The sequence below is a fragment of the Eschrichtius robustus genome, chromosome 4 (genome assembly GCF_028021215.1).
Source record: "Eschrichtius robustus isolate mEscRob2 chromosome 4, mEscRob2.pri, whole genome shotgun sequence".
NCBI lineage: Eukaryota > Metazoa > Chordata > Mammalia > Artiodactyla > Eschrichtiidae > Eschrichtius > Eschrichtius robustus.
In genome coordinates this window covers 130,545,419-130,564,937 of record NC_090827.1, presented here as the reverse complement: position 1 = coordinate 130,564,937, position 19,519 = coordinate 130,545,419, and the positions used below count along the sequence as shown (strand labels likewise).

Below are 19,519 nucleotides of genomic sequence, written 5' to 3'. Positions count from 1 at the left end.
TCTTAATTTACAAGTTAAAGAAGGATTAAGCAAAGAATTTCCTGAAAGGCGCTTTTTAAAATTTAACAAGAAATTATGGTCTCACCTGTACAGCACTATTAAGAAAGCAGCTGTTTTGTCCTGGTTCATTCAACAAGCCTTTGGTAGGGGCTAGGGATAGCATACTCCCAGGTTGATAAGTTTTTCCAAGATTGCCACCAGGTTTCCGTAAGAATTTTACCCATGCCATTTTCAAGCAACTTTGTTTGCATTAAAGCTAAGAATTATATACTTATGTGATACTTCTGATGATAAAATGGATGGTTTCTTGAATGGTCCACTTAAATTCGCTGCAGTCTATTACCATAACATAAGTTTCCAAGTCCATATCTTTCCTGATGTTGTAGTTTTGAGGACTTTGTCAAGTAAAAAAAGGATACATAAGCATTGAAGTTCTGAAAACTAAAAAAGAAAGCTATTTTAAACAAGGCCTTAAAGATTTAAAAATCTCTGTGTTAAATTTTATAAGAGTACAGTTTAAGGTGAAAAAGATTTTTTAAAAACTGCTAAAGTAACATCGATGAACAAATCATATTCTTTAAAGCACAAGTCATTTGTCTTGATGGTTTTAGAAACAGATGATACAAAAAGATGTAGAGTTAGCATTTGGTACGATTCATTTGGTCATTTGTTTTCCTCGCGTTTCTTCAATAAGAAAGAAGTCTTTCTCTTTCCCAGGTGAAGTTATTAAAGGTGACTCCATATTTCATATCAATGTGACCTCAAAGCAAACCTATAAGAAAAAAAAGAAATGTTGAAATAAAAGTAAAGGCTAATAAAGAAAATTCCTACTTTACTATATGAACACAAATATTGAGTACATAATTAAAATATTATATATATAATCATAAAATGATTGGAACTAATAATGTTCTTCTTAAAATATGAAAATGAAAACACAGTTCATCATTTAAATTTTCAAAACATATCAAGGTGACATCAATCGCTACCTACTTCAAGATTTCAATGGTCATATGATGGTTTCATATTCTAAAGAAAACTAGAATCAACTTAGATCTCAGGTAGTGTTTTGAATAATACTAACTTTGCTGCCAATACTATATTGCTGTTTACTAAACAGAGACTCTACAGAGACTCTATATTGTTATCTATGTTACCGAGAATCATATCATTTCTGCAAGAAAGTCAATAGATTTTATGTAAATTGACATGCATGAAAACTCAGAAGAAACATTAAATTGATAAACAAATCTTAGTGAATTAGAGTAAATTTCCACACTATTCATGAACACATACTCCTGGCTAAAAGGACTTCAAAATGTTCAACTTCTAAATGAAAAACAATCAAGTATTACTAGCAAAGTTTACTTTAATCAATTGAATTTCCTTCCTGCATTCATTCTTTCAACAAATGTTTATTGAGCCATGTACTATGCCAGGCACTAGAACTGACATTTTAATGAGGAAAGACAGACCATAATTCGGTGAATAATAAATTGTAGAGTGTACTAGAAGAGTTATGCTCTGAGTGCTAACGGAAAAACAATTCAAGCAAAGGGGATGAGAAGTGTATATAATGGGAGATGGTTTGCACTTTTAAATAGGATAGTCTTGGAAAGTGTAATTGAGAACGTTACCTTTGTACAAAGATTTGAAGGAGGTGAAGATGCCACTCTGGAGAAGGCATTTCTAGCAGAGTGAACAGCATGCCTGGCATACTGGAAGGTAGTAAGAAGTCCAGTGTGGCAGAATAAATATGAACAAAGAGGAGAATAGATGAAAAGGGTGGATGGGAAAGAGAGAGAGATCATGAAGGGCCTCAAAAGCCCTTTGTAAGGACTTTGGCTTTAAATTTAAACTCTACATGAAAGCCATTGAGTTTCACTTCACAGCACAAAAACATGAGAGGACAGAACATTATAGGTCAGTTCAATTCCATTGATCAAATAGCCACTAAGATAGCAAAGCACTGAGGAATAAAGAAGAAAAGCATTAGTCTTTACAGAATTCAAGTCAGGAGACTTGTTTGCAGCCCCACATATTAGCTCATCACTTATTAGCTGTTTGGTCTTAGATAAGTTCTTGTCATCTCTGATTCATAATTTCATCTATAAAATGGGGACAAGAATAACAGCCCTGTTTAACATAGGTTAAATGTTTCAAGAATTATAAAACACTACATTATGTTAGTTTTCTTCTTTTTGTTTTAACTCTGTGGATTGTAACTTCCTCTAAAGTGATCTAAATGATCCTAAAAACTTTCATACAAATTTTTAATAAATGTAGTTATTATTTTACAACATTAAGAAAGCTCTGTATCGGTAGTTAACTTGTGTTTTTAATGGAAGAATCCTTTGAAATGATACTCTTTCAACAATCATTTAACTAGGCACCAGGTCTTACCCTGAACTGTGATAAGATACATGAAACAATTCTTACCATAATGAGTTGTTTTGTGATGGGCACAGACACAAATAGATAATTTTAAAATATTGTAGCTTCTGTTCCTGTGCAAGATGTCAAACTATATGTCCTCCTGGTTCTCTTCCTCCAACCCAACTCTGGAGATTATACAAAAGCAACAGATAGTATAAGGAGAAACATTAAGTAACTGGCTTCCAGAATGGGAGGGAAACAGCAGTCAAGAGATAGAGAGGGCCAAGTGTTACAGACTGGGAAAGTCTTCTTAGTTGTGACCTTTTCCATTCTTCATATTGCTCTGGGCAGAGAATTCCCACCCCACACAATGCAATGAAACAGGAAAGCTCTGTTACCACCCCAGGGCCATCTGGAGGGTAAAGGAAATTATAACATCAGGTAAGCATGGGAGGGAGACGCCAGAGGGAGGAGATATGGGGATATATGTATATGTATAGTTGATTCACTTTGTTATACAGCAGAAATGAACACACCATTGTAAAGCAATTATACTCCAATAAAAATGTTAAAAAAGAAAAATCAGGTAGGCATCAGAGAACAGCTGGTTTGGGAAGTGGTAACAAGTACAGACACCTGCAAGGCCCCTGCATGTTCTATCCTCACCCTACTCCACAAAGAGAACAGAGGATGGTAGGACCTGGAGAAGATCACGCCTCTAACCAAGTAAACAGGAAGTTCTTTTTGGAATCAACTCTTAAGCCATATCACCCCAAATCAAGCCCTTACGTCCCCACCTCTGCTCTCTGAAATCATCCAAAGAAACACAAATCATAGAGCCTAATGCTTTCATTCTTCTCCTCATGTAAATATTACTAGCTTATAACTTGGTACTCCCAGGAAAAAGATAACCAGATACTTGCAGAGTATGAGCATTATGAGAGAAAGGCAACAAACTGAACAATCTACACCACAGGAAACAGAATGAACAGACCAAAGGGAACACAAATTTAAAATAAACTTAATAAATATCCACCAATTGAATGAGTACATTTTTGAAACTGCTGAAAGAAAAAACTCAAAGGATGAGTTAACTAGCAAAATGAATAGAAGGAAACATCATACTAATGAGCAGTAAGTTCAGGTCTAGAAATTCTCCTAAAAGTATTAAAAAAACAGAGTCGAAAATATAAACATTTTCAAAAAGCTAAGATACACAGATGAAATCTAAAAGTGTCAATAACTATCTAAAAGGATTCCCAGAAAGAAAGGGGAGAAAGTAAACAGAGTAGACACTTTTAGAAAGATTAAGATTTTTCCAGAATCAAAGGCTGAAAAACCCAGAAAGAAAAACAATAGATAACACAAAAATCCAAACATGATGTGAGGAAGAAAGGAAGTAGGATGAAAACTGTGAAACCTTTAGAGAGAGAGAGAGAGACTGATTTTTCAAGCCCATTAATAGGCAAACAACAGAAAGAAAAAATAAATCTAAAACCAAACTTTTGAAAAGCTAATAAACAAAATCTTCACAAGCATGATTAAAGAAAAAAGAAAAAGAGAAATATAACATGAATAGGATTGATAAAGGAGAAATGACCACATATAGATGAGCAACCAAAAGAAATATAAAAGAATACCACTTAAATCTTATGACAATAACTTTGAATATCTAAAGGAGCAGGTAACTTCATAGTAAAATTCAAATTACCAAAATTAACTCAAATGAAGTAGAAAAATTTTTTAAAGACTACAAGAAAATGGAAAGGAGACAAAAGTTCTTCCATTGAAAATGGCATCTGGATCAGATAGATTCAAAGTTAAATTTTACCTAAACTTTAAAGAACTGTTAATTCTAATGTTAAAATACTGCAGGCCACATGAAAATAAAATACAAAGAACCCCAAATCATGTCATGAAGCTAACATAACCTTAATATCAAACCATGATAAACCTCAGACCAGTGTGACATGTGATGAAAGATGTAAAACGTATAAATAAAACACTAACAAACGTAATCTATCAATGTGTCAAAAGAATAATGTACCATTGAAAAAAATAATAAGGTTTATTCTAGGAATTTAAATGTGATTCTATATTATTCTTTCAATAAATATTTGGGAAGCTGTGCAGAAAAGAGCTAACACAGCAATATTTATAACAGCTGAAAGGTGGAAAAACAACCCGAATGTTCAACTAAAGAATGAATAAAATACTGTGTGTGTGTGTGTGTATGTGTGTGTATATACACACACACAATGGAATATTATTCAGCCATAAAAAGAAACGAAGTACTTAAACATGCTACAACATAAACACCGAAAACATTTTGATAATTGAAAGTCAGTCACAAAAGACCACACACTGTAAGATTCCATTCATACAAAATGTCCAAAAGAGAGAAACCTAGAGACAGATAGTAGATAAGTGGTTGCTTAGACTGGAGAAGTGGGGGCTATGGAGAACGAGTGGGGACCGGCATGGAAAGTGATAGGTAAAGGGTACTCAGATTCTTTTTTTTTCCTTCCAGTTTTATTGAGATACAACTGTCATATGCAGTGTGTAAGTTTAACATGTACAGCATAAAGATTTGACTTACATACATTATGAAATGATTATCACAATAAGTTTAGTGAACATCCATCATCAAATATAGATACGCAATTAAAGAAGTAGGAAAAAATATTTTCCTTGTGATGAGAACTCTTAGGATTTACTCTCCTAACAACTTTCATATATAACAAACAGCAGCGTTAATTCTATTTGTCGTGTTGTGCATTACATCGCTAGTTCTTAGTTATCTTATAACTAGGAGTTTGTACCTTTTGACAACCTTCATCCAGTTTCCCCACTCTCCCCACCCCCTACCTCTGGTAACCACAAATCTGCTCTTTGTCTATTGAGTTTATTTTATGTTTGTTTATTTTTGAAGTATAACTGACCTACAACATTATGTTAGTTCCTGTTACACAACAGTTATTTGGTATTTCTATACATTTCAAAAAAAAAGTTACAATATGTCACCTTACAAAGATATTACGTAGCTATTGACTATATTTCCGACACTGTACATTTCATACCCATGACTCATTTATTTTGCAAGTGGAAGTTGGTACCTCTTAAGCTCCCTCACTTACTTCTTTCCTTCCTCCGACCCTCTGCCCTCTGGCAACTACCTGTTTGTTCTCTATATCCACAACTGTTTCTGTTTTGCTATGTATGTTCATTTGTTTTGTTTTTCAGAGTCCACATATAAGTGAAATCATACAGTATTTGTTTTTCTATGTCTGATTTATTTCACTTAGCATAATGCTCTCTAGGTCCATCCAAGTTGTCACAAATGACAAGATTTCATTTTTTTATGGCTGAATAATATTCCATTGTATGTATATATTTATATATACATGTATACATATATATATATATGTAACACCTCTTTATCCTTTCATCTACAATGGGCACTTGGGTTGCTTCCGTATCTTGGCTATTGTAAAGAATGCTGCAATAAACATAGGGGTGCATACATCTTTTCAAAATAGTGTTTTTGTTTTTTTCAGGAGTGGAATTGCTGGATCATATGGCAGTTCTTTTTTTTTTGGCAGCTCTATTTTTAATTTCTTGAGGAATCTCCATATTACTTTCCACAGTGGCTGACCAATTTACATCCTTACCAATAGTGCATGAGGGTTCCCTTCTCTCCACACCCTCACCAACACTTGTTATCTGTTGTCTTTTTTATTGACAGCTATTCTGACAGGTGTGAGGTGATATCTAATTGTGCTTCTGATTTGCATTTCTCTGATGATTAGTGATGTTAAGCATCTTTTCATGTGCCTGTTGGCCATCTGTCTGTCTTCTCTGAAAAAATGTCTATCCAGATCCTCTGCTCATTTTTTAATCAGGTTGTTTTTTGGATGTTGTGTTGTATGAGTTCTTTGTATACTTTGGATATTAACCCTTTATCAGATATATCATTTGCAAATATCTTCCCCCATTCAGGAGGTAGCCTTTTCCTTTTGTTGATAGTTTCCTTCACTGTACAAAAGCTTTTTAGTTTGATGTAGTCCCATTTGTTTATTTTTACTTTTGTTTGCCTTACCTGTGGAGACATATCCCCAAAAATATTATTAAGACTGATGTCAAAGAGAGTATTGCCTATGTATCCCTCCAGAATTTATGGTTTCAGGTCTTATATTTAAATCTTTAATCCACTTTGAATTTATACTTGTGCATGGTATGACAGATTAATCCAGTTTGATTCTTTTGCATGTAGCTGTCCAGTTTTCCCAGGACCATTTATTGAAGATGTTGTCTTTTCCCCTGTATATTCTTGCTTCCTTTGTGGTAGATCAATTGCCCATATGAGTGTGGGTTCACTTATGGGCTATTTTGTTCCATTGATCTATGTGTCTGTTTTTCCACCAGTATCATACTGTTTTGATGACTGTAGCTGTGCAGTATAGTTTGAGGTAAGGGAACATGATACGTCGAGCTTTGTTCTTCTTTCTCAAGAATGTTTCAGCTATTCAAGGTCTTTGTGCTTCTATACAAATTTTAAAACTATTTGTTCTAGTTCTGTGAAAAACACCATTGGTATTTTGATAGGGATTGCACTGAATATGTAGACTGCCTTGGATAGTAGGATCATTTTAAAAATATTAATTATTCCAATCCATGAACACATCCATCTGTTTCTATTGTCTTCAATTTATTTCATCAGTGACTTACAATTTTCCAAGTACAGGTCTTTTACCTCCATAGTTAGATCCATTCCTAGGTATTTTATTCTTTTGGATGCAATTGTAAATGGGACTGTTTTCTTAATTTCTCTTTCTGATAGTTCATTGTTAATGTATAGAAATGCAACAAATTTCTCCATATTAATTTTGTATCCTGAAACTTTAATGAATTCTTTGATGTGCTCTAGTAGTTTTTGGTGCCATCTTGAGGATTTTCTATGTATAGTATCATTTCATCTGCAAACAGTGACAGTTTTACTTCTTCCTTTCCAATTTGCATTCCTTTTATTTTTTTTCTCATCTGATTGCTGTGGCTAGGACTTCCAATACTTTGTTGAATCAAAGTGGCGGGAGAAGGCATCCTTATCTTGTTCCTGATCTTAGAGGAAATGCTTTCAGCTTTTCACTGTTATGTGAAATGTTCGCTGTGGACTTGTCATACATAGCATTTATTATGTTGAGGTAGGTTCCTCTATACCCAAATTGTTGAGAAATTTTATAATGAATGGATACTGCATCTCTGCCCTCTTACCTGTCTCATGTATATCTTTAGTTGTAGAACGTATTTTCTGCTAGTCTTCTGGTTTTACTCACTAATAGTTTCTCTATAAATATTTGTAATTTTGGTGTATTCATGGGAAGAGGCGAGCTCAAGGTCTTCTTACTCTGCAACCCTTGGCCACCCCACCAGTATCATACTGTTTTGATTACTATAGCTTTGTACTACAGTTTGAAATCAGGAAGTGTGATGCCTCTAGTTTTGTTTTTCTTTCTTAGGATAGCTTTGGGTCTTTTGTGGTTCCCTACAAATTTTAGAAGTGGTTTTTCTCTTTCCGTGAAAAATATCATGGGAATTTTATAGGAAAGGCACTGTATTTATAGATGGCTTTTGGTAGTATAGACATTTTAACAATATTAATTCTGCCAATCCATGAACGTGGGGTATCTCCATTTCTTTGTTTGGCTTCAATTTCTTTCATCAACATCTTATAGTTTTTAGTGTACAGATCTTTTACTTCCTTGGTTAAATTTATTCTTAAGTATTTTATTGTCTTTAATGCTATTATAAATGGGACTGTTTTAGTTCTTTCTTTTTCGGACAATTCATTGTTAGTGCATAGAAATGTAACAAATTTCTGTATGTTGATTTTGTATCCTGCAACTTTACTGAATTTATTTTTTAGTTCCAAAAGATTTTTGGTGGCTTTTAGAATTTCCTATATACAATATCGTGCCATCTGTAAACAGAGAAACTCTACTTCTTTCTCTCTGATGTAGATGCCTTTTATTGCTTTTTCTCGCCTAACTGCCCTGTCTATAACTTCCAGTATTATGTGGAATAGGAGTGGTGAGAGTGGGCACCCTCATCTTCCTGATCTTAGAGGAAAAGCTTTGGAGTTGAGTCTGATGTTAGCTGTGGGCTTAAAAATATGGCCTTTATTATGTTGAAGTATGTTCCCTCTACGCCCGCTTTGTTGAGAACTTTTATATTGAAAGTAAGTTGAACTTTGCTAAATGCTGTTTCTGCATCTATTGAGATACTCATATGATTTTTAACTTTCCTTCTATTAATGTGGTATATCACACTTATTGATTGTGCAAATGTTGAGCCACCCTTGCATCCCAGGGATCAATCCCACTTGATCATGGTGATGGAGCCTTTTAATGTGCTATTGAATTTGGTTTGCTAATGTTTTATTGAGAATTTCTGCATCTATATTCATCAGCAATATTGGCCTATTGTTTTCTTCTCTTATAGTGTCCTTATTTACCTTTGGAATCAGTGTAAAGCTGGCCTTGTAAATGAGTTTGGAAGTATTCTCTCCTCTTCAATTAATTGGAAAAGTCTGAGAAGGATTGACAATTTTATCTTACGCAAGTATTTCAAACTTATGATTTAAAATTTTGAATTTGAACTTGAAAATGTGCCAGGAGTTTGAAAGTGGGGGGGGGGGAAGGAGAGAAAGAAAATCACTGCTGCTTTTTTATGAATCAGTGCTTTACCAGTAATAAGTTAACCCCAAAAAGCAAGATTCCAGGGCTTCTTTCCTTCGTTACCCTAGATACTAACTCCATTTTCTTCCCCCAAATTTTAAGCCCAGTACCTTAAATAATTAGGAAATCTACAGCACACTAAAGTCTTTAGTTGGGGTAAATTTCTTTCCCTATTTTTAAAACGGAGAAGACTAGGCTACATAGAATTTATTCAAATTCTAACAAACAGTGATTTGATTAGGCTACTAGAACAGTCTAGGTAAATGGTAATAATAGCTTAAATTGGACTCATTTTATGGTTAAATTGTGTGCCCCACCCCAACACCAAGAAAAAAAAAAAGATATTTTGAAGACCTAACCTCTAGAACCTCTGGACATGACCTCATTTGGAAACAGGGTTTTTGCAGATGTAATTAGATTATGAAGAGGTCATTAGGATGAGGCCTAATCCAAAAGACTAGCAGAAGTCATTAGAAGAAGACACACACACACACACACACACACACAGAGAATACCATGTCAAGATGACAGGCAGAGGTTAGAATGATACAGCTACAAGTCAAGGAAAACCAAGAATTGATAGCCACCACTGGAAGCTAGAAAACGGCAAGGAAGGATTCTATGCAGAGCCCTGAGAAGGAACCAATCCTGCCAACACCTTGATTTTGCACTTCCAGCCTCCAGAACTGTGAGAGAATACATTTCTATTGTTTTAAGCTATCTGGTTTGTGGTACTTTGTGACAGCAACCCTAGGAAACTAACACAATAGCTGATAAAGCCATGAGACTCCTTTATTTGTTCTTTTAAGTATATTGGGTTTTGATTATAAAATAGTATTTGTTTTTTATATAGATATCTAAAATACATATAAATACTGCATAAAGGAAATTAGAAATAACTACAGTCTAGGTATAGTAGGATAGAATAGTAGTAGTATAGTCGTACAGAATCACTGTTAATAAAGCAATTGACGTTATTCTTAATAGTACCCTGGCCCAGCCATCAAACTGTAAAGTGAAATTTCATTTTAATATCTTTTCACAAATAAGCAATACAGCTACTCAAGGACACACTTAAGACTTTTCACTGATATATTACAACTATTCATCTTACTAGTAAAAGTATTTAAGGCTTTATTTTAGATAACTAGATTGCAAGCTATCTATAGGTATACAGATACATACACCTATATATAAATATGTAGCAAGTTAAAGCAATAAAAAAAACTCATTCGTTATAGAGCTATCTCATTTTTATAAAGTTGAAGGATTACAGTAAGAAAGATAATTGAAGAATAGATGTCCTTTGATAGAGAAAACCACTGTCACTCTACAAATAGAGGAACTGGAGAAGACTATACTAGAAAATTTATAAAACAAACACAGAAAATAAAACTAAAGCAATAAGGACAATCTATACCACCACCACCAAAAACAGCAAATTTTAAGTAATTTTCAATGTTTTGTACTTTTTTTGCTCAGTTTCTTTGCGTACAATAAAGAACTGTGCTTTATTTCTTCTGGCTTTTACTAATCACAAGTTCCACTGGTAACTAATTAGAGAAAAACAAGAGTGCATGTGTATCCAGGACACAGAGTATGAACATTAAAGGCAATGAATTATGGCAATCTGCTTTAAGACATCATCTTCAGAAGAAAAGCATGCCAAAGCAGGCATAACCTAACATTCCTTTGCCTTGACAAAGTCCCAAACTGAACTCTTGTTTTACCTACATCTTCTTCCCCATCTTAGCTGATGGTAACTTCATCATCCCAGTTGCTCAGAAGAAATATCTTGGTATCATCTTTGACTCCTCTTTCTTGCATATCTCAGTCAGAATGTGACCAATTCTCACCACCTCCACTTCTACTATTCTGGTCTTAGCCATCGTCAGCTCTTCCCAGGATTGCCAGAACAGACTCCTAACTATCTCCTAGCTTCTACCCTTACCCCTTACAGTCTATCCCCAAGATTAGACCAAGAAATCCTTCTAAAATTAAATCATAAAGTCATCCCTCTGCTCAAAACCTTGTAATGGGTCCTTATTAATTCAGATTAAAAACCAAAAAGTCTCTATAATGGCCTGCAAAGCCCATACAACCTGCTAAGAGTAAAAAAACACTTTATTCTATACTCTCACACCACTTCTGCGCCCAGATGTGTGGGTTTTTACACAACAAGCAATTCTCTAATGCTCAGCAGAAATTATAATTTAACTCAATTTGACATTACCGGAGTTAGGGTAAGATTCCACAAGTCAAGGGCTCAGTCCCACCAGACTGACCCCCCCACTTCAGACACCAACCACAAGTCCCAAGTTGTCATCTGTACTTCTGATCAATAACCAATAAGTTAGGGGTTCCCACCGACCTCTTCCATGGATTCAATTCACTTCTAGCACGGCTCTGGAAAATAGCTTACTTGAGTAGATTTCAAGTTTATTTTAAAAGGATACAACTCAGCGACAGCCAGATGTAAGACCTGCATAGGGCAAAGTATGTGGGAAGGGGAGCTTCCATGCCCTCTCAACAAACGCCACCCTCCCAGCACCTCCACAACTTCCCCAACCCAAAAGCTCTCTGAACCCCTTCAGTTAGGACTTTTTATGGAGGCTTCATTACGTAGGCATGCTTGATTAAATATCTGGCCATTAGTGAGTAGCTCAATCTCCACCTCTCACCTCCCTGAAGGGGTGGGGAGGGCGGGGGGAGGGGGGGCTGAAAGTTCCAATCCTCTAATCACATGGTTGGTTTCCTGGCAATAAGTTCCCACCCTGAGGCTAACCTCCAGCCACCAGTCATCTCATTAGCACACAGAAAACTTTTATCACTTTGTAGATTCCAAGAGTTTTAGGAGTTGTGTGCCAGGAAACAGCCAGATACCAAATATATATTTCTTATTATGTAACACCCGCCCATCTTCTCACCTCTAACTTCATCTCTAACTACTTTCCCTTTACATTCTCCTTTTCAGCTTCATGGGCCACCATGAAAACTCCTGCTCTAAAGCCTTTACACTATCTATTCCTCTGCCTGGAATACACTTCCCCTTGATACCCACAGGGCTTCTCCTTGGCTCACTGCATGATTGCTGTGCTCAAAAATCACTTTCTATATGAGGCCTGTACTTATTTAAAATTGCAACCCACTCCACGTTCCCAATTCCCCTTTCCCTGATCTATTTTTTCTTTTCTCCTTGGCATTCTTCACCAACTAATATAGTATACAATTGATTCATTATTTTTATTATTGTTTATTATTGTTTCTCCTCCCAATCCTCTTAGGATATAAAGTGAATTCCAAGCATCTAGAACAATGCATAGTACATGGTAGGTAGTTATTAAATACTTATTGAATGAAGCTCAGGAAATAAAGTGAAACCTCAATCAACAAACCCTCTGAAATCAACAAAGATGACCTAGGCACTAAGGGTACAGGACAATTTCCCATCACCTTGCAGCTAGGTTAGTGTCAGTACTATACTGACAAGGAGGTAAGATTATCTCAGGCCTATACAGCAGTACCTTATAGGAGGAAAAATCTTCCAGGGTTCAAACAGCCTGCTCACCTAAAAACAGGGAGTCATTAAAGGGGCAGGAGCTTATTGTGCAGGCTGAGAAGTTTAGAAGAAGCCAAAGCACAAAGTACCTGGTAAACAAAGAATGCCCTGATGTGTTCTTGACAAGGATGGAATCCATGTTTTGATATGGACCTCATGATTCCCAATTATTCTACCTCTGAAAAGCTTCTGCCAGCAAAGCACATTACTCAACTACTCAATCATTAAAAGCAGATGAGGTCCATCATCTGTAATCATAATCTATATTAAAAAGTTCATAGAATTATTATAAGAATCGTCAACCATGTATAAAATACCTAATAAATGCCCAAAACATAGCAGGCACTCGGTAAAGGCAAGCTAATTATAATGACAGCAAAAACACAATCTTCGATATAAAATGATTTTTTAACAATATAAATACACATTTGAAGAAAAAGTAAAAGCTGTATTATGATATTTTATACCCCATTTTATTATTTCTCCATTTCCTTAAACTGACATATCAATCTTGACTAAAGCCTTAATCCAGATTAGTGGCATCAGATAAACTGTACAATAAAGTATTAATTTCTAAATTTTAAAATCTATTAATAAGTCATTCTTAGTAGAAAAAAAGCAGTTTCATTTATAGAGCTATCCTACTTTAAGAAAACTTAAAATATGAAAAATTCTAATTTACAAAAAAATGTTTGGGAATGCTTCACTTTACAAGTGGATTCACCATAGTATTATTTTAAACATTCATTTACAAGCTGTTTGGGCTAGAGAAAGAGAAATGAGTTACAATATTAGAAGGCAATGCATCAGAAAGAAAGGGAAAGCAACTCTGAAATAACAATGTAAGCAACAGAGAAGACTTAATTTAGAAAAATTCAACCTACGTACAACTTTTCAGAAAAATTCAAAACTTCCTTAATGACGATTTTAATTCATAAATAACAGGACAATCCATCCAGCCATAAACAATAACTAGCGCACCCAAAATGCACCTTGACATTGCTCACATCATGTCTCTGGGTCGGAAGAATGCTCCCCGCACCTGCATTACCAACCCTTGTGCTGTCCATCCAGTATTCTCCTTACACTTAAGATGCAATACACATATCATCTTCATTCCCTTAGTTTTTCTCTCTTCCCTCTATAGCGACACAATATAAATCTTCAACAATGAGATGTAAAAAATACAGTGGTAACCAAAAATGAAGATAATTCACAGGTGTGGTATGGATAACTGGGAAGCTGGAAGAGAAGGGAAGCAGCACCTTGCAAAAGCAAGGGTGTAAGAAAAAGACTATTTTATCTTTGGAAACTCAATGCAGTTGGGGGAGGATTGGGAATAGCCAGAGACAAGGCTTAGGAAAGGTAGAACTTATTTCTGACTACTTCAACATTGTCTTATTAATTTTCCAATCTCTAGTGCCTAGCATACAACAATAGGTGAATAACTATTTACTGAATAAATTTGCTAGCTTGGAAAAGCACAAAAAGTAAGTAAAAAAAAAAAAACCTTCCGAATTCCAAAGGAAAACTATTTCTTCAAACTGCTTTTTGCAGGTCAATATTTGTAAAAATAGAAGACTAATGTAATTATTTCCAAGTTAATTCAAAAATACCACAACAGCTAACTGACTTTATTCATTAAAACAGCTAAGATATTGAAATATGATTTATGTTGTATAACATTTTATTTTCTGATGAATTACAAATATATGAAGCAACTTTTCTGAAGTGACTCATCTAAAACAAAATTTCTTCAACTATATGCAATGGTTTGTGGCACTCTGGGGTATGTCATGGACACCTTTGATGGCCTAATGAAGCCTATGGACGCCTTAGAATAATGTTTGTAAAGCACAAAATAAAATTCATGGGACTAAAATTAAAAAGGAAGAAAAAAAAAGAATGTATATGATTCCAAAGAAAAACAATTACATTAAAATTCAGTCCTAACCACAGACCACAGTTCTAATCATGTACCCTTAGTTTATAAAAGAACTGCTGATAGAGGATATGGATTAACTTGGAAAAGCAAAGAACAAATACTTCAGCCTAAATATTCTATATATGTAGTATTCCTATTATTTAAAGAAAATAACTAGCCAAGATTAGGATATTAAATAGTTATTTAAAGTTTAAATAACCTCTGACGATTTTATCTGTGGTAGAACATTTCTTGTTCCTATTGTGTGCATATACTGTAATGCAAAATTTTCTAAAATCGTTACATCTGTACAAAATTAATAATACACTGTTACATATGTATCATCACTAATTAGTAGCTATCTCTCCAAATATGACATAAATTAGCACACTTCCTCCTTTAATCCAAGAGCTCATGAGCAACAGTAGGCTATACTGACAATCTTTTGAGCCCAAACACATCTAGCACACCCTGTGTTCAAAATACTTCCAGATGAAATATCTAAGTTACCTTACTGTAGGGTGACTTAGGGACTATAATTAAGAAAAACCTTATAGTTAAAGCTGTCAAATACCAAGATCTGCTAAATATTTTAGTAACTAAACATCCCTGTAGGATAGCTCAATCTACCACTTTATAGATTTCAAACATATTTTTGCAAAATTGTAGGGTAAAAAATGTCCTTTCTAGCATGATAGGTGAGTTCCAAACAGTTCCAGCAGGGAAAATAACTGTGATTTTGACTTTTGAATGTGTACACTACCTTAAAACAGAATTTTCATCTTTAAACTCTGTCTTGCTAAAACAAACTCCTAAACCATGATCCCAAAATTGTATTTGATACTACACAGTTTAAAATAAACATTTGACACTAAATAATAGAAAAGATCTGGAACCACAGCACATACTAAAACTATAAGTTTTGTGATTTTTTCTTTTTTTTTAAGAAAAAGAAAACTAGGTGAAAAATGGTGCCCTTCCACCATTAAAATTGCTTTCTTTGTAAAAACTATTTTTTCGTATCTTCTAAAGAAAATAATATTAATGAATGACTATTGGTGTCAAGTTCCATGAACTATATGCAATCTACATACATTTATAAAAAGGTTTTTTTAGTTAATAGGGAAACGGAAAGATCTGTTCTTGGTTGCTTATTTTTCACACTCTAGTAAAAAATACACTAACTACCAGTGAGTTGAGTTGAATAAATCACCATCATGATTCATCACCAGTAATCATGAACCTAAACAAATTGTCCAAAGAGCTCGTTTTAAAAACTTCTAAAATGTAAAATAAAAACAAAAAAACCTTGTTTTTTCAGAACATAATTAACTCCTACCTACAGTGAGTTTGTCTATTTGGAATTATGACAATGGTAGATAAATCATATATTCTGATTTTGCAAAATAAGTTTCGCTTGTTTTAGTTTCTCTTTACAAGATTAAGGATTTATACCTAGACCATCATCATGGAACTGAAAAGACATAGAAAATTAAACTAACAAGAAGTATTAACTTAGCCAAAAGTTCATTTCAATCAGAATTTTGTTAGTAATTTCTCCTCCTTTTAAATATTGAGAATTAGCAACGCTTTTCTTTAAAGAACAGAACTAAAAGTGAATCAGACCTTAATCACAAAGACCCTGCTAAATTTAAACATCCCTCAGAAACAGCCTTGAAAACTCCTTGCAAAAAAATACATATTTTTTTCCAGATGAGAAAACATTTGGCAAACTCTTCTATCTAACAAATAAAGCCTTGCAGTACATTTTGCAAGCATTAATCAGGCTTCGCATTGATAAAGAAAACCTTGTAGCAGGATAACAAAACCTCAGAGCACGCTCAGATTGCAGGCTTTAGAAACCCTTCGTATTACACCTGTGCAAGTACTTCCTGTTCTCCAACGATGTTTAAAAGTAGTTTGGTTAACGTCCCATAAGTCGCCATTTAGAAGCTAAACATTAACTTTCTAAATTACTACTACCACCCAGAAACCACCAGCCCAAAGATTCTCACGAATCATCTCTTCTCCAAAGAGGGCAACATAACTACCTGGACCCCTTTCAAAAGCTGCTGCTCGGGAGAGGCAGTGGCTTGAAAAGTGAGGGGCAGGCGCCAGGTAAGCGTAATATTCATAATCCCAATGCACTAAGCGACCCAGCAGGATCCCAGGTTCTGCCCCTGGCCAGCCCTCAAACACAGCAGCAACTAACAACCACGACCCAGTAAGTACAGCACCTCCTCCCTCCGCGCGCGCCCCCAGCCTGGCCAAAGGCATCTCCGCCAGATCCCGGACGCGGCGGGAAGGAGGCGGAGAAGCTGCGTGACCTCGGGCGCTGGAACCCGGGCAAAGAACCCTGAGTCTGCCCCGAGGAGGGTGGGGCGGGGGAGGAGGTCGCGGGGCTGCGAGGGGAGAGACGAGGCCTGGGACTGGAATGAGGGTCTCCGAGTCAGGCCCATGGGGGTAGCAGGTCGTTGGACCTCCATCCAGGGACTAGTTTTGGAGACTTACCTTGAGCTCTGCCCTTTTAGTGAGGGGAGCGTGTGGCTCAGGTAGAGAAATACGGGCCTTCTACCTCCCGCTGGCCCAGCTCCGCCTCCAGCTGACAACAGGCTGACACGCCAACAGCTGCCACCGTAACCGGGGCTCACCGAGAACTAGAGCAGAGACAACCGGTCTCCGCCGCCCAAAGCGCGATCCTGCGCACGGAGCATGCGCACACGCCTCAACACCGCCAGTCAGGGCAGCGACACCTGCGATCAACAGGTCCTGGGAGCCCCGCCCCAATCCCCGCCTCGCCCCCGCCCCGCGTCCTCGGAGCGGGCCCCGCCTTCTAACTCAACGAGCTGGCTCCGCCCCCGCACGCGATTTCCCGGCTTTCCGGACCTGCCGAACTGTGTTCCCGCGGGGGTTCGTTGGGGCGCGCGATCCAGTTGACTTACTCGGAGGCGCAAGATCCCGCGAGAGCAGGAGCTTGACCATTTTTCTTAAGGCGGGAGCGGAGCGCTGTGGCTTAGCTGTTGGAGAAAGGTGGCTGCAGGTTGGTCCGTGTGGTGTAGAGGGAAGGAAGGGATAGCTCCTCAGGTGGAGGTGGTTATTGATACTCTTGGTCGTTTGTTTATTCAGTATTTTCTAAGTTCAGGGACGCGAGTCCACCAAGGACTGGGCTTTAAGTTAGGAGTTGTTACCTCAGAGAAAACAACCTGTACTGCCTGGCTTCGAAACCCTTGCGAATACGCAGTTCTCTTTAGCATCTGTTTGCAGTTAAATGACTTCCATTGGTATGAATGTATATCCCCCAGCTGGTTGTTTCTTGACTATTAATAAAATGAAAGCCTTAATAAACACGTTGACCCGGTTAGTGGTTAATTGTGGTGAGAAAAATGTGGCTGCCTCCTTAACTGTGCTTTCAACAGGTTTTAAGTTGCAAGCTAATGCTTGGGAAATGGGCTAAACTTTGTTTTGGAATAACTTGTTTCTTAGGAACAGTAGCAAATGAAAAACCCACTGTCTACAGATCCCTCAATAAGTAGTAAGTTTTTGGAACTCATTTCAAAGCTGTTGCAGGTACAACATAGAGATTATAAAAACTGATTAAACTCGTAGGTAACTCTAAACGTTTATTTGAAGAAACAGAACGAAGAAACGTTTTAGGTCGGTATAAGCGAAGAGTACCTGGGACTGAATCAATGAGAATTTATTGAACATTTAATGTTCCCTTCACTGAATTGAGCACTGAAGAAAATACAATGAAATTTCAGACATGGTTCTTGCCTTCAGGAAATTTAAAACGTTTGGAGAATGAGGGAAAAAATACTCTACATTTAAAAAATAACACCATTAATTCTACCCATGGTTTCCTTAGTGCCACTTTCTCCTGGTTCTGCAACTACCTCTTTGATGCACTTTAAATATTTTTCTTCTTATGTGTGCCCTCTGTGTTTCCAAACTATCCATTTTCTTTTGTTGTTAGTCCTCTTGTCTCCTTGAGCAATCTCTTCCCCATGATGGACTTGCCTACTAAGTATCCTGGGCACCATGGACTCCCAAATGTATATCTTCAGGTTAGACACTTTTAAGCAACAGCATCTTCGTTTGGATTTCATATAGGTACTTAACTATGTCCCAAATTGACGTGGGCATCTTTACCATTCCCTATTCTTAGTGCCATATCTCTTCCCACCCATCTGGAACCAGCCTGCTTTCATCCCCTATTTCAGATAATAGCACCCAGTTGCCCAAGTCAAGAATCCATGGGTACCCCTATATTACATTTCCTTCATTTCCTCTATCCTAATATCAAATTCTATTGACTCATCTCCTTAAGGATCTCTCAAATCCACCTCTCTTTTTAATCTCCATTCTCACTGTCTTAATCCATCAAGTAATCATCTCTCCTAACTCATCTCCCTTGACTATTGCAATAGCGTCTAGTTATTTCCCACTCCAGTCCAACCTCCAGCCTATTAATAGTTTTTCTAACATGAAAATATAATCGTGATATTCCTCACCAAGATTTTTTCAGGTGCCCCCATCCTCTTCATGATCTGGCCCCAGACTGTTAATCTCATCTACCATTCTTGCCCGTTTACTCCACACTAGCTATACTGAACTCCTTGCACTTCTTTGATTCTACTAGTTTCTCTCAAGATCCTTTAGGTCTCAGTTGAGTACTTATTTCTTCCCTGGAACCTTTCATAACTTCCTGAGACAGACTTGCCCTTCTTTCACCATTTCTGGACTTACTCATATTATAACAATGGTACTATATTTCTTTGCAAATGTAACTGACAGAGCACTCTTGAAAAATAATTTGGGCTGTGGATAATGAAGACTCATACTATCTCCCTTCCTCATTTCGAGATTATAGAAAAATGCCCTTCAGTTCACCTTGCTCAAGAATTTGACTAAAGGCTTCCCTGGTGG

General features: G+C 36.4%; 1 protein-coding gene across 2 annotated transcripts in view; it reads right to left on the bottom strand.

Moving 5' to 3' along the window:
* The window catches only part of USP53 (ubiquitin specific peptidase 53), a 69,946-nt gene extending 52,580 nt beyond the window's left edge, over window positions 1-17,366 (bottom strand). Inside the window, exons 1-3 of one of the 2 annotated variants that reach the window (XM_068543355.1) lie at window positions 17,105-17,366; window positions 2,440-2,561; window positions 86-772 (exon numbers count right to left, since the gene is read on the bottom strand). In XM_068543355.1, coding sequence (XP_068399456.1) covers window positions 86-229 — 144 coding nt within the window. In that variant the 5' untranslated portion in view covers window positions 230-772; window positions 2,440-2,561; window positions 17,105-17,366. The remainder of the gene's footprint in view (window positions 1-85; window positions 773-2,439; window positions 2,562-17,104) is intronic. The other variant, XM_068543356.1, reaches the window with a different exon arrangement.
* Window positions 17,367-19,519: the final 2,153 nt, after the last annotated feature.